This window comes from Oncorhynchus mykiss, chromosome 22, assembly GCF_013265735.2.
Source record: "Oncorhynchus mykiss isolate Arlee chromosome 22, USDA_OmykA_1.1, whole genome shotgun sequence".
NCBI classification, from domain to species: Eukaryota; Metazoa; Chordata; class Actinopteri; order Salmoniformes; family Salmonidae; genus Oncorhynchus; species Oncorhynchus mykiss.
The window spans coordinates 26,782,009-26,798,155 of NC_048586.1; the positions used below are offsets into that span (position 1 = coordinate 26,782,009).

Consider the following 16,147-nt stretch of genomic DNA (forward strand, 5'->3'; position numbering starts at 1 on the left):
GGTAACGCTGCTTCGAGGTTGGCTGTTGTCAATGTGTTCCTGGTTCGAGCCCAGGTAGGAGCAAGGAGAGGGACGGAAGCTATACTGTTACACTGGCAATACTAAAGTGCCTATAAGAACATCCAATAGTCAAAGGTATATCAAATACAAATCGTATAGAGAGAAATAGTCCTATAATTCCTATAATAACTACAACCTAAAACTTCTTACCTGGGAATATTGAAGATTCATGTTAAAAGGAACCACCAGCTTTCATGTGCTCTCATGTTCTGAGCAAGGAACTTAAACGTTAGCTTTCTTACATGGCACATATTGCACTTTTACTTTCTTCTCCAACACTTAGTTTTTGCATTATTTAAACCAACTTGAACATGTTTCATTTTTTATTTGAGCCTAAATTGATTTTATTGATGTATTACATTAAATTAAAATAAGTGTTCATTCAGTATTGTTGTAATTGTCATTATTACAAATGAAATAAAAAATCAGCCAATTTTTAATCGGTATAGGCTTTTTTGATCCTCCAATAATCGGTATCGGCGTTGAAAAATCATAATCGGTTGACCACTAGAAGGGGTCAGATGTATACAGAATGGTGTCGTCTGCATAGAGGTGGATCAGAGAATCACCAGCAGCAAGAGCGACATCATTGATATATACAGAGAAAAGAGTCGGCCCGAGAATTGAACCCTGTGGCACCCCCATAGACTGCCATAGGTCCGGACAACAGACCATCCGATTTGACACACTGAACTCTATCTGAGAAGTAGTTGGTGAACCAGGAGAGGCAGTCATTTGAGAAACCAAGGCTATTGAGTCTGCCGATAAGAATGCAGCGATTGACAGAGTCAAAAGCCTTGGCCAGGTCTATGAAGGACGGCTGCACAGTACTGTCTTTTATCGATGGCAGTTATGATGTTGTTTAGGACCTTGAGAGTGGATGAGGTGCACCCATGACCAGCTCGGAAACCAGATTGCACAGTGGAGAAGGTACGGTGGGATTCAAAATGGTCGGTGATCTGTTTGTTAACTTGGCTTTTGAAGATTTTATAAAGGCAGGGCAGGATGGATATAGGTCTATAACAGTTTGGGTCTAGAGTATCTCCCCCTTTGAAGAGGGGAATGACCGCGGCAGCTTTCTAATCTTTAGGGATCTCAGATAATACGAAAGAGGTTAAATAGGCTAGTAATAGGGGTTTCAACAATTTTGCCGGATGATTTTAGAAAGAGAAGGTCCAGATTGTCTAGCCCAGGTGATTTGTAGGGATCCAGATTTTGCAGCTCTTTCAGAACATCAGCTGTCTGGATTTGGTTGAAGGAGAATCGGTGGTGGGGCTTGGGCATGTTGCTGCAAGGAGTGCTGAGATTTTGAAGGGGTAGCCAGGTGGAAAGCATGGCCAGCCATAGAAAAATGCTTTTTGAAATGATCGATTATCGTAGATTTATCGGTGGTGAGGCTTTCCTGTCCTCAGTGCAGTGGGCAGCTGGGAAACTGGAAAATATACTAACTGACTGAGTATATTGGTTCCTGACTTCCCTGAAAAGTTGCATATCGCGGGGGCTATTCGATGCTAATGCTGAACGACACAGGATGTTTTTGTGCTGATCAAGGACAGTCAAGCCTGGGGTGAATAAAGGCTATATCTGCTATTAGCTCTACATGTTTTGAATGGGGCATGCTTATTTAAGATGGTGAGGAAAGCACTTTTAAAGTGCAACCAGGCATCCTCTACTGACGGGATGAGGTCAATATCCTTCCAGGATACCCGGGCCAGGTCTATTAGAAAGGCCTGCTCGCTGAAGTGTTTTAGGGAGCATTTGACAGTGATGAGGGGTGGTCGTTTGACCGCGGACCCATGCAATGAGGTAGTGATTGCTGAGATCCTGGTTGAAGACAGCAGGGGCGTATTTAGTGGGTAAGTTAGTCAGGATGGTATCTAAGGCCGGGGTAGGGGTAGCCAGGTGGAAAGCATGGCCAGCCGTAGAAAAATGGTTACGCCCATGGTTACGGATTTAGGGTTGTACCTGGGAGGTTCCTTGATAATTTGTGTGAGATTGAGGGCATCTAGTTTAGATTGTAGGACGGCCGGGGTGTTAAACATTTCCCAGTTTAGGTCACCTAACAGTACGAACTCTGAAGATGGATGGGGGGGAAATCAATTCACATATGGTGTCTAGGGCACAGCTGGGGGCTGAAGGGGGTCTATAACAAGCGACAATGGTGAGAGACTTGTTTCTGGAAAGGTGGATTTTTAAAAGTAGAAGCTCGAATTGTTTGGGCACAGACCTGGATAGTAAGACACAACTTTGCAGGCTATCTCTGCAGTAGATTGCAACTCCGCCCCCCTTGGCAGTTCTATCTTGTCAGAAAATGTGGGGATGGAAATTTCAGGATTTTTGGTGGCCTTCCTAAGCCAGGATTCAGACATGGCTAGGACATCCGGGTTGGCAGAGTGTGCTAAAGCAGTGAATAAATCAAACTTAGGGAGGAGGCTTCTGATGTTAACATGCATGAAACCAAGTCTTTTATGGGTATTGAAGTCAACATGAGAGCGCCTGGGGAATGGGATTGGTGCTGGGGGCTGCAGGGCCTGGGTTAACCTCTACATCACCAGAGGAACAGAGGAGGAGTAGGATAAGGGTACGGCTAAAGGCTATAAGAATTTGTCGAACAAAGAGTAAAAGGAGCAGATTTCTGGGCGTGGGAGAATAAATTCAAGGCATAATGTGCAGACAAGGGTATGTTAGGATGTGAGTACAGTGGATGTAAACCTAGGCATTGCGTGACGATGAAAGCGGTTTTGTCTCTAGAGGCACCAGTTAAGCCAGGTGAGGTCACCGCATGTGTGGGGGGTGGAACAAAGGGGCTAACTAGGGCATATTGGGCTGGGCTGTGGGCTCTACAGTGAAATAAGACAATCACTAACCAAAACAGCCATGACAAGGCATATAGACATTAGGGAGAAGCATGTGTAGCCGGGTGATCATAGGGTCCAATGAGTAGCAATAGATTATTCAGGGAGACGATTTCAGTAGTTTCTACTATGCTAGGCGAGCCAGCGGGCCGGGGCTAGCAGATGGGCCTCTGGTGACGTCGCAACGGAAGAGACTGATTGAAAACCCCTCGGAAGATTACGTCAGCAGACCAGTCATGATGAATCGGCATGGCTCCGTGTCGGCAGTAAGTAGGCCAGGCCAATTGGCAGAAGAGGTATTGTAGCCCAAGAATTGGCTGGTGGACCTCTTCGGCTAGCCGGGAGATGGGCCTAGCTCAAGGCTAGCTCAAGGCTAACTGGTGCTTGCTTCGGGACAGTGATGTTAGCCAGGAGTATCCACACGGATTGCATCTAGCTAGCTGCGATGAGCCGGTGTAAAAGTTCAGAGCTTGCAGTAGGAATCCGGAGATGTGGTAGAGAAAAAGCAGTCCGATATGCTCTGGGTTGATATCGCTCTGTGCAGACTGGCAGGTATTGACCGAGCTAAGGCTTGCTGTTGTCCGAGTTAACGGTGAAGACCGCTAGCAGTGGCTAACTGACTAGTAGCTAGTTAGCTGGCTAGCTTCTGATGGGGGTTCCGATTCTAAAGTATTAAAATAGCAGATCCTTATCACATTGGGTGAGGCTGGTTGCAGGAGAGTATATTTAGTACGTAGATGGAAAGTAGATTTAATATATACGAAAAAACTATATTTACTTGAGACAAGACAACACACACTTCCGACTGCTACGCCATCTTGGATTAATAATGTGCGCCGCGCCCCATGGGTCTGCTGGTCGCAGCCGGCTGCGACAGAACCTGGATTCGAACCCAGAATCTCTAGTGGCACAGCTAGTGCTGCGATGCAGTGTCTTTTTTAGACCACTGTACCACTCGGGAGGCCCTACTGATGTTTAAAGGGATATCGGTGAACAAATGCCTTGGTCAAGGCTATGATGGCGCCCGTGCAGTGAGTGGAGTTTACTCAGGTGTTCAAAAGCCCATATCAGACCGATACCCTAATGCTTCTTAGGTAGGTCTTTATGAGTTCAAGGTTTTAGTTTAGAAAACGATCTCTCCGCAGAAGTGACAGTTACAGGGATGGTAAAAACAGCTTGTTGTAGCAACATCAGGGAAACCTGGCAGAAGGGTGCTTCAAATACAAATTCCGCAACGTCTTTAATTGAGCCTCATTCTTAATGGACGGCCTCAACACGTTACGAAAAGAGATGAACTGTATAGGAAGCTCTGGGGACAGGTAGTCTGGATACTGGACAGCCAATAAATTGGCAGATTCAAACAGATCTTTAGCGGATAACAGTTATTGAAAAAAGGGATTTCGTTCATACTGGTGAACCGGCGTTTGAGTTCTGTGGTTGCAATATCAACAGTCCCTTATCTCTGGTATACACTATGTGTACAAAATATTATGAACACCTGCTCTTTCCATGACAGACTGACCAGGTGAAAGCTATGATCCCTTATTGATGTCACTTGTTAAATCCACTTCAATCAGTGTAGATGAAGGGGAGGAGTCCGGTTAACAAAATTATTTCTAAGCCTTGAGACAATTGAGACATGGATTGTGTATTTGTACCATTCAGAGGGGGAATGGGCAAGACAAAATATTTAAGTACCTTTTGAACGGGGTATAGAGTAGGTGCCAGGTGCACCTGTTTGTGTCAAAAACACTGCAGGGTTTTTCATCCTGATTAGCTTTCTGTGTGTATCAAGAATGGTCCACCACCCAAAGGACATCCAGCCAACTTGACACAACTGTCAGAAGCATTGGGGTTAACATGGGCCAGCATCTCTGTGGAATGCATTCGACACCTTGTAGAGTCCATGCCCTGACGAATTGAGGCTGTTCTGAGGGCAAAAAAGGGTGGATGCAACTCAATATTAGGAATGTGTTCTTAATGTTTGTACACTCAGTGTATATTGGCATGCATCAAATCAAATTGTATTTGTCACATGTTGAATACAACAGGTGTAGACTTCACAGTGAAATGCTTACATTACAAGCCATTGACCAACAATGTAGATTAAGAAAAATAAGTGTTAAGAATGTATTTACTAAAATAAACTGATGTAAAAAATTAATTAAATAAAATACTTAAAAAATATATAATTAAAGAGCAACAATAAAATAAGTAACGAGGCTATATACAGGGGGTACCAGTTCAGAGTCAATTTGCAGGGGCACAAGGTAATTGTGCCTCTGCAAATTAGTCAAGGTAATTGAGGTAATATAAGGTGATAATAAACAGAGTAGCAGCAGCATAAAAATGGTGGGGGGGGGGTCAATGCAAATAGTCTGGGTAGCCTTTTGGACCTAGACTGTGCTCCGGTACCACTTGCCGTGTGGTAGCAGAGGGAACAGTATATGACTAGGGTGGCTGGAAGGCTTTTTAGGGCCAAGCAGTTGCGATGGTGCAGCTGTAGAACTTTTTGAGGACCCATGCCACATTTTTTCAATCTCCCGAGGGGGAATAGGCGTTGACGTGCCCTCTTCATGACGGTCTTAGTGTGTTTGGATCATGATAGTTCATTGGTGACGTGGACAAGCTCTCAACCTGCTCCACTACAGCCCCATCGATGAGAATGGGTGCGTGCTTGGACCTACTTTTTTTTTCCTGTAATCCACGATCATCTCCTTTTGTTTTGATCGTGTTGAGGGAGAGGTTGTTTTCCTGGCACCACACTGTCAGATCTCATCATTGTCTGTGATCAGGTCTACCACTGTTGTCGTCTGCAAACTTGATGATGGTGTTGGAGTCGTGCTTGGCCATGCAGTCATAGGTGAACAGGGAGTACAGGAGGGGACTGAGCACTCGCCCCTGAGGGGCCCCTGTGTTGAGGATCAGCATGGCAGATGGGTTGTTACCTGTTTAGTCCCATGGTCCTTAGCTTAGTGATGAGCTTTGAGGACACTATCGTGTAGAAGGCTGAGCTGTAGTCAATGAATAGCATTTTCACGTAGGTGTTCCTTTTGTCCAGGTGGGAAAGGCAGTGTGGAGTGCAATCGAGATTGCGTCATCTGTGGATCTGTTGGGGCGCTATGCAAATTGGAGTGGGTCTAGGGTTTATGGGATAATGGTGTTGTGAGCCTTGACCAGCCTTTCAAAGCACTTCATGGCTACAGACTTGAGTGCTGAGGGTGGTAGTCATTTTGGCAGGTTACCTTGGTGTTCTTGGGCACAGGGACTATGGTGGTCTGCTTGAAACATGTTGGTATTACAGACTCCGTAAGAGACGGGTTGAAAATGTCAGTGAAGGCACTTGCCAGTTGGTCAGCGCATGCTCGTAGTACACGTCCTGGTAATCTGTCTGCGGCCTTGTGAATGTTGACCTGTTTAAAGCTCTTCCTCACATCGGCTACGGAGTGCATGCATGCATCATTCAAGACTAAGTTTTTAAATTGTGTACAGTTTATTAGGTACACCCATCTAGTACTGCGTCAGCCCCCCCCCCCCCCCCCCCCCTCCCTCCCCCCACTCGTTTTGCCCATCCTAATGTTCAATCGAACAGTAACTGGATGCCTGTTTGCTTGCTTTATATAGCAAGCCATGGCCACGTGACTGTCTGTAGGAGCGAACCATTTCTGTGAGCCTAATGCCCAATAAACAGGCCACTGAGTGTAATACACAATGTCACTGGAAAGACTGTCTGGGTTGGCAATACTCGGAAAACAGAAAACAGTCGGTCCAGCAACCTGGACATTCAGGCCATGTTGAAAACATTTACACACAAAAAATGAGGAGTCTCTCAAATTGGATTTAATTTAATTAAATTTACCTTAAATATTGCAGGCCATTTGTGTAGGCTGTAAGTTCAACAATAAATAGTGGCTGAATTTATCCTCAAGCCGACTACTCTTTTCCTCATTGTTAGGCTATTTGATGTGTAATTTTCATAAAGTTTGTAAATAGCAGCTAAATACGGTAAACTAGTGTTTTGAGGGTGGACTGACTGTTATTTGCCATTAATAGACTGGTTTTACTCACAACAACTTTCTATCCGAACTGGGAGAGAGTGAGAGGACGGCTCATGTCAGGCAGGTTCAGGTAGCCTATAAAAATCTATTGGTAGCTGATTAGTATGCTGTTGCATCGAACATTTATTTTTACAATCTGAAATGTTTGAATTTCCAACTTGATTTACTGAAAAAGTAATTTACATTATTGCCGCCAGCCAACAGTCTAAAAATGGCAGCATTGCGACGCAGTGTATAGCTTTGTGAACTGTTAGACTTAACATGAGGAAATGACGACCAAATAGGCCTACCAATAAACATTTATCCATTGCCCTGGCACCACAGAAAGCCTATCATAGGCATGCAGCCACATAAATGTCAACATTTCAGCATCTTTGACAGCGGTTGGTAGTCTATACTTTGAGTGACTGTCGGAGTCCAGTGCATTACCTGTATACTTTGTTACCTTTTGAGACTTCAAAGGTAACGAAATATCCTGGCAACGCTAACATATGTCATGCAAACTCATTTTTAGTTGGGTTCAAAGGCAAGCCAAAATGTTTTTTTTTTGTATTATGTTATTCGTGGCTCACCTGAAAAGAACCCTGGTTCTCTCTCTCATTCTGTCTCCATTCACTTTCTCTATCCTACTCTAGGTCAGAGGAGAAGGTGACTGTCTATTTCATCAACCGCGATGGGCGGAAGATCACCACTTCGAGTGCCAAGGGCGACAGTCTTCTAGACCTGGTGGTCGAACAAAACCTAGATATTGAAGGTTTTGGTAAGTGTGGTGTACCTAATGCTGTGATGGTCATGAAATCTTGGATGACATAATTGGCCTGCCAAATGACTGCGGTCAGTTTTTTTTTTACACACATTATGCTGTCATAGAATGAAGAGAACTGGCGTCCCAATTCAAGTCAATGATAGCATAATGGGTGGACTGGCGGCCATTGCGAGGAGCAAAGTAGGAAGTGTACCCATTATGTGCTGTGATTCATTGATTCAGACATGACTAAATATTCCATTGCATGAGCCAAATCTGCATAATTTGAATGAACATTATACACTGAACAAAAATATGAATGCAACATGTAAGGTTTTGGTCCCATGTTTCATGAGCTGATATAAAAGATCCCCGAAATGTTCCATATACACAAAATGCTTATTTCTCTCAAATTTTGTGCACAAATTTGTTTTTCCCTATTAGTATTTCTCCTTTGCCAAGATAATCCATCCACCTGACAGCTGTGGCATATCAAAAAGCTGATTAAACAGAATTATCATTACACAGGTGCACCTTGTGCTGGGGACAATAAAGGCCACCGTTTTGTCACACAGCACAATGACACAGATGTCTTAAGTTTTGAGGGAGTGTGCAATTGGCATGCTTACTGCAGAAATGTCCACCTGAGCTGTTGCCAGAGAATGAATGTTCATTTCTCTATCATAAGCCGCCTCCAACGTTGTTTTAGAGAATTTGGCAGTACGTCCAACCGGCCTCTCAACCGCAGACCACATGTATGGCGTTGTGTGGGTGAGAGGTTTGCTGATGTCAATGTTGTGAACAAAGTGCCTCATGGTGGCGGTGAAGATATGGTGTCGGCAGGCATAAGATACGGAGAACAAACACAATTGCATTTTATCGATTGCAGTTTGAATGCACAGAGAGATACCGTGACAAGATCCTGTCTTGCCATTCATCACCTCATGTTTCAGCATGATAATGCATGGCCCCATGTTGCATGGATCTGTACACATTTCCTGGAAGCTGAAAATGTCCCAGTTCTTCCATGGCCAGCATACTCAGACATTTCACCCATTGAGCATGTTGTGATGCTTGGATCGAAGTGTACTACAGCGTGTTCCAGTTCCCGCCAATATCCAGCAACTTCAGACAGCCATTGAAGAGGAGTGGGACAACATTCCACAGACCACAATCAACAGCCTGATCAACTCTATGTGAAGGAGATGTCGCACTGCATGAGGCAAAACACCTACCTTTTTTTTAAAGGTATCTGTGACCAACAGATGCATATCTACAATCCCAGTCATGTGAAATCCATAGATTAGGGCCAATTTAATTTATTTAAATTGACTGATTTTCTTATATAAACTCTAACTCAGTAAAATCTTGGAAATTGTTACATGTTGCGTTTTATATTTTTGTTCAGTACACATTACCATGGAAATTATTGCATCACAATACCAGGCAGCCATTGCGAGTGCACCCATGAGTTTACCAGTCAAATTGCCAGGGTTAGGGGTTCCAAGCCTGTTCTATTCATTCTATTTCGATGTGTGCTGCTGCAGGGAGGGGGCTGTTGCATAGGCAACTGAATACTTGTTTGCTACAACACCTTCCTTGTTTCAGCAAGGAGCAACAAAGTTTCATCACGTTGTTAAGAGTCCATGTTTCCACCGAAACGGACTCAACCACACAAATGCCCAGCCATCCCATCTTCAGTCAGTTTGTTGAACAAAAAATAAACGGTTATGACGGTCTTCATCCACAACCGTCAGTTACACTGTCATACGGTAATTGTGCCAGTGGATTGTGCCAGTGGCTTATGGATACTGTTCGCATCCTGACAATTGCCAATGTGGGTCCATATTTCTGATGCTGTGTTTATTTGATAAGATCCAATATATATTTCCTACAAGAAGCTGATGAAGAAGCCAGAGGATGACATGGCATTATTTCCATATTAGGGCGTGTAGTTAGACTGTCACTCTCTCACCAAGAGTGGCACTTTAACATGCTGCCCAGTTACCTCTGGCACTTCTACTAAATGTTTCCATGGCTTTATATGGATGAGCCCCAGCATCAAGCATTCTATCCAGACAGAGTGAGAGAACCGAGGGAGGGAGGGAAAGAGGCGGTGAGCACAATATGCGTCAGCAACATCACCTTTGATGTTTGCAAGGCTTTCTATCTTTCCCTCTGTTTCTCTGTCCAGCTCATTTCTCCTGCGCATCTGTCCTATTTAGGCATTGACATGATACAATCTGGATCCCTGAAAGAGTGCCATGGTAGAAAGAGGGGGAAAACCTGTCTGGGGTTCTGTCCTCCCCTGCAGATGTCAGGACTCCTCATCCTCCTGTCTAGAGAGAGAGGGGGAGAGAGCAGTAAACGAAGGCCACTGGAGGTCTATTTCTAGTCTCTAGTCTTGGGTGGTATACCCGGGGTATTGGGGGGAAAAGCCATGGGATGGTTTTTCAATACCGCCAAAACTATTTATTTGAATTTTGTAGCTACATTTTAAGTAAATACCAGCAGTCAACTTGTGCAATACGTTAGGGGATGAAGCAGATTGCGTTCTTCATTTCACCTTACCGTAGTTCCCAGTTGAGCCAGTCACGTATCCGCACCCCCCTATCCACATCGATGGGACAGTAGTGGAGAGGGTAGTAAGTTTTAAGTTCCTCGGCGTACACATCACGGACAAGCTGAATTGGTCCACCAACATAGACCGCGTCGTAAAGAAGGCGCAGCAGCGCCTCTTCAACCTCAGGAGGCTGAAGAAATTTGGCTTGTCACCAAAAGCACTCACAAACTTCTACAGATGCACAATTGAGAGCATCTTGTCGGGCTGTATCACCGCCTGGTACGGCAACTGCTCCGCCCACAACCGTAAGGCTCTCCAGAGGGTAGTGAGGTCTGCACAACGCATCACCGGGGCAAACTACCTGCCCTCCAGGACACCTACACCACCCGATGTCACAGGAAGGCCATAAAGATCATCAAGGACAACAACCACCCGAGCCACTGCCTGTTCACCCCGCTATCATCCAGAAGGCGAGGTCAGTGCAGGTGCATAAAAACAGGGACCGAGAGACTGAAAAACAGCTTCTATCTCAAGGCCATCGGACTGTTAAACAGCCACCACTAACATTGAGTGGCTGCTGCCAACACACTGACACTGACTCAACTCCAGCCACTTTAATAATGGGAATTGATGGAAATTGATGTAAAATATATCACTAGCCACTTTATACAATGCTACTTAAAATAATGTTTACATACCCTACATTACTCATCTCATATGTATATGTATATACTGTACTCTGTCATCTACTGCATCGTTATGTAATACATGTGTCACTAGCCACTTTAAACTATGCCACTTTGTTTACATACCCTACATTACTCATCTCATATGTATATACTGTACTCGATACCATCTACTGCATCTTGCCTATGCCGTTCTGTACCATCACTCATTCATATATCGTTATGTAAATATTCTTTATCCCTTTACACTTATGTGTGTATAAGGTATTAGTTTTGGAATTGTTAGGTTAGATTACTCGTTGGTTACTACTGCATTGTCGGAACTAGAAGCACAAGCATTTCGCTACACTCGCATTAACATCTGCTAACCATGTGTATGTGACAAATAAATTTGATTTGACGTGTTTGTGTGTAAATAGCATAACGGGAGAAAGCAGGAGCTGGTGAGTCCATAGTGTTTTATATCTATCTATTGGTGAGTCTTTATTGTGCAACGCACATGAGGTGATAAAGTTACTGAGTGGCGCAGTGGTCTAAGGTGTCGCTACAGCCCCTGATTTGATCTGTATCACAACGTGATCGGGAGTCCCGGGAGTCCCAAAGGGCAGCACACAATTGGCCCAACGTCGTCCGGGTTAGGGCAGGGTTTGGTCGTGGTAGGCCGTCACTGTAAAAAATAATTTGTTATTAACTGACTTGCCTAGTTAAATAAATATATATATTTTTCTGCCAGAAGTCAGAGTTCTGGATGAGTTCTGTACAGCTGACATTTTTTCCTCTGTGCTTTCTACTACTGTTTTTTTCCCCTCCTCCGTTCTTCTCCCATCTGCTTTCTGTACACATGCTGCTCTTCCTTCAGAAAACCATGAATCACAACTTTGTTCATTTGCACAATTTGTCTCGTTCACTTTGGCTTGTAAGTATCCACACTCACTGAAAATTACATTGGGTAGCTACTAGCTATGCTTGTATAACTTGAGCTGGATTTGCCTGTCTTTGCAATTAGTTGGTTAGTTTTAGCTCGTTAGCATTTAGCTAATGGCATCTATGTGATTTGGCTATTACCTGTGCACATTTTTTTAGCATTCTGGTAATAGACGATCAATGGGCTTTTTTTGCGTTGTTTGCGCCCCCTCATTTTATGTATGGGTTGCCCCAGGACTCGAACCCACTACCCTCGCGTTACAAGCGACATGCTCTTGCAGAAGGAAGTCAGTCCCCTGAATGGAATGTGCTTTTGATAGGCTGAACTGATTTTTGTAGTGTTTCTGGGCAGGTCCGTGGGTTGGGCTGATGTAAAGCTTTCTCACAACCTCTCACCTCTTCCTCTCTCCTCACAGTATAAACTGTTCCATGCATTAGAGTAGACATTAATCCAGTGCCTTCAGAACTTCATCCTTACATATCCTATTTTTTTTTAATCTCCTGACATCCTCAGCTGGAATGATACCCCTTTATGTGCTAGGCCTTACATATCTCTCTCTCTCTGCAGGTTAAAGGTAATACGATGTGTACGTCCTGTGGTTTCAATCATATGAACGGAAAGTCAGTGAAGTACTTCCCCTCTAGGACTGGGCTGTTTTCTACTGATAGATCCTGATATACATCATCCCTTAACAGTTTGATTTTAAATGTGTGTTCCCCAGGTGCGTGTGAGGGGACCCTGGCCTGTTCCACCTGTCATGTGATCCTGGATCAGAAGGTGTACAACCAGCTGGGGCCCATCACTGATGAGGAGAATGATATGCTGGACCTGGCCTTTGGCCTCACTGATACGTGAGTCACACACATACACACACATTCCAAAACACACATTGGCGGGAAGATGATTCTGGCCTATTAAAGGCCTCACAGACAAATGAGTGACACGCTTGCTGATGCATACACATCACATAGTATGTACTCTCTCCCACACATAGAACACCCATGTACATGTTGAGCCTGGCCCACAGCTTAACCTGCTGATAAATCACATTATTTCATGCAGGCTTCCAGCCAATAGAGATCAAGAGGTTCAGTTGCCGGGTGAGATGAGCAGATTAAAGATAACCACAGTTTGATTAATTTAAGATAATTGTTTCTTTCCAATTCACTTCACATTAGAATATAATTAGTTAGGTATGAAAAGGGTACTAATTCCCCTCAGGTGACAAATCAAATCAGTATGATTATAATGCATATCAAATGTGTGTTTTCTCCCTCACATGTGCTCTGTCTCAGCAACCTTGTATTTGAGACTCTTGTTTGTCTATAACATTTAACCTGGTCAAGACCAGAGTTTTCCCCTGGCTGACCTTTAACATATCTAACATGATTCTCTGGAACACATCAATACCAGATACTGACTGTGGGTTTCTCTACTAATGAGGATGTGCTTCTCCCACATGGCTCCCATCCCAGTTTAAAACAAACAGTTTACACAGTAACTCACACATTTGGAATGATAACATAACATCTTACGTAAGGTCTATTCACATGTGAATGTGAACATAGTGTATGTGTGATATATTTTTTTATTATTAACCCCTCCACCACAGACTTTTAAGACTTGGTGTTTGCTTTAACTGTCTGTAGCATCAAATTAGATGTTTGTAGATTTTTATTTTATAAATGATTTTGTCACAAAGTGCATGAGACCAGCCTGGGCCTTAACCACAAAAGAGCCAAACCAGGTGCTAGTGGGAAGGGAATAGATTTGACAACATGGTTCCCTGTTAATAAAGTGTGTCTAATGACCTTGTCCCTGTACCTGCTGTCTGCCGTCCTGCAGGTCTCGTCTGGGTTGTCAGGTCTGCCTATCCAGAGATCTGGAGGGCATAACGGTCCGTGTGCCAGACCGGGTGAACGACATGCGGCGGTCTGATGATACTGGACCTACACTGTAAAGCATCTTGTTGTTTTTACAGTATTATACAAAACTAACAGTAAAGTACTATATTAATGATTAATTGCCCTAAATCTAAATGCAAGCTGGGTGGTTTTAGGCGTAACTGATTAATTGATACCTTACAATTCCTAAGAAACTTAGTTTAACAGTACATTCCTGTTAAAAAGTGCTATATTTCCAATGGTTCTGTAATTCCACCCCACAGAATACTGTACCCTTCCCTGTAGTGGGTTCATGGTATTGTTGTTTTCATTAACATATTATGAGGTGTGCCTTGTAAGAGGCTGCATTTGTTCCACCGGTTAGTGAGAGTGAGGTACCAATTTAACTGATACAGTGGTAGCAGTGCCTCAACAATTGAATGTGCATACAGTAAGGGACAGATTGGAGTGGCAGCAAGTGTTAAACCTTTAATGGTTTAGTATTTGCCATGTTCTTTGGTCTGTTTTGCCCTGCATTCACTGCCAGTTTAGAAGCCTTTGTTAAGGCCTCTAGAAGTGCAAGTGATATACAGTACCAGTCAAAAGTTTGGACACACCTACTCATTCAAGGGTGTTTCTTTATTTTTACTATTTTATACATTGTAGAATAATAATGAATACATAAAAACTATGAAATAACACATATGGAATCATGTAGTAACCAAAAAAGTGTTAAATATATCAAAATATATTTTATATTTGACATTCTTTAAAGTAGCCACCCTTTTCCTTGATGACAGCTTTGCACATTCTTGGCACTCTCAACCAGCTTCATGAGGTAGTCACTTGGAATGCATTACAATTAACAGGTGTGCCTTGTTAAAAGTTAAACAGTTTTCTTATGGAATATCTACATAGGCGTACAGAGGTCCATTATCAGCAAACATCACTCCTGTGTTCCGCTAGTAACCTACAGTAAATAGCTAGTAACCTACAGTAAATAGCTAGTAACCTACAGTAAATAGCTAGTAAGCGAATGTCAAGTTTTGTTTATAGATAAAATATTTTGTATTGTTGAAATGCTGAAATAAAATAGTTTTCCTAATTATTATGATCAATGCATCCACTCTATATATTATTTCTTACCGTCATTTTACCTTGTCATTCCACCTTGTCACCCACGTTCAGGTAGGCCTAAGCTATAATACTAACTTTACAAAACATTTCACATTTATAATCTCTAACATTCTGAGCGTTCTTCCTCTGTGTTCAGCATCTCTACACTGTTGCACTCTTCTCATTTTGTCAGACTCCTCCTTTACCCCCTGAGAAATGTGTGTTATGTTGCCTCTGCTTTCCCCTAGTTCTAATTGAGACATAACTCAAAGATGGATCGTGTGGAATGTGTTGTCAGGCTCAGAGGGGTTATTAGTGGGAGCAGTGGAAAAGAAGTGGCTTCGACACAGTCACTCATCTGAGGTGTCTCTCAGTGATGATGTCATATTTGTTCTGAGAGAGAGCTGCTGACAAACACATCAATCAACCGTCACTGAGAGAGAGGGAGGGAGGGGAGAGACCGGAGTAAAGGTGTGAGAAAGGGGAAGACGGCAAAGGTATGGACAAAGGGGTTAGGTGACTAGGGTAGAAGGAGATGTGTGAGGACAGGGTAGACAAATGGAAACGTAGAGAGAGGCTAGTAAAGAGGTAGCAACGTCAGGGGAGGGGTGAGATGAGGGTTCATGGGTAGGTACAAGTGGAAGGAAATATAGGTTAAACATATTCATACATGAGTCAGAATGGAATAGGGAAGATTGATTTACAGTTGAAGTCGGAAGTTTACATACACCTTAGCCAAATGCATTTCAACTCAGTATTTCACAATTCGTGACATTTAATCCTAGTAAAAATTCCCTGTCTTAGGTCAGTTAGGATCACCACTTTATTTTAAGAATGTGAAATGTCAGAATAGGAGAGAATTATTTATTTCAGCTTTATTTCTTTCATCACAGTCGGTCAGACTTTTACATTCAAATCAAAGTTTGTCATGTGCGCCGAATACAACAGGTATTAATATTAAGGTATTGCCTTACAGTGAAATGCTTATTTACAGCCTCTAACCAATAGTGCAAAAAGGTATTAGGTGAACAATGGGTAAGTAAAGAAATAAAAAGACAGGCTATATACAGTAGCGAGGTTACATACAGACACCGGTTAGTCAGGCTGATTGAGGTAGTATGTACATGTAGATATGGTTAAAGTGACTGCATATATGATGAACAGAGAGTAGCAGTTGAGTAAAGAGGGGTTGGCGAGTGGTGGGACACAATGCAGATAGCCCGGTTAGCCAATGTGCTTGAGCACTGGTTAGTATT

The 16,147-nt window shown here is 43.2% G+C and overlaps 1 protein-coding gene across 1 annotated transcript in view; it reads left to right on the forward strand.

Annotated features, from left to right (window-relative positions):
• The window catches only part of LOC110501656 (adrenodoxin-like), a 32,002-nt gene extending 17,560 nt beyond the window's left edge, over positions 1-14,442 (forward strand). The window contains exons 3-5 of the mRNA XM_036958996.1: positions 7,609-7,733; positions 12,614-12,743; positions 13,738-14,442. Of these exons, the coding sequence (XP_036814891.1) occupies positions 7,609-7,733; positions 12,614-12,743; positions 13,738-13,852 (370 nt within the window). The 3' untranslated portion in view covers positions 13,853-14,442. The remainder of the gene's footprint in view (positions 1-7,608; positions 7,734-12,613; positions 12,744-13,737) is intronic.
• Positions 14,443-16,147: the final 1,705 nt, after the last annotated feature.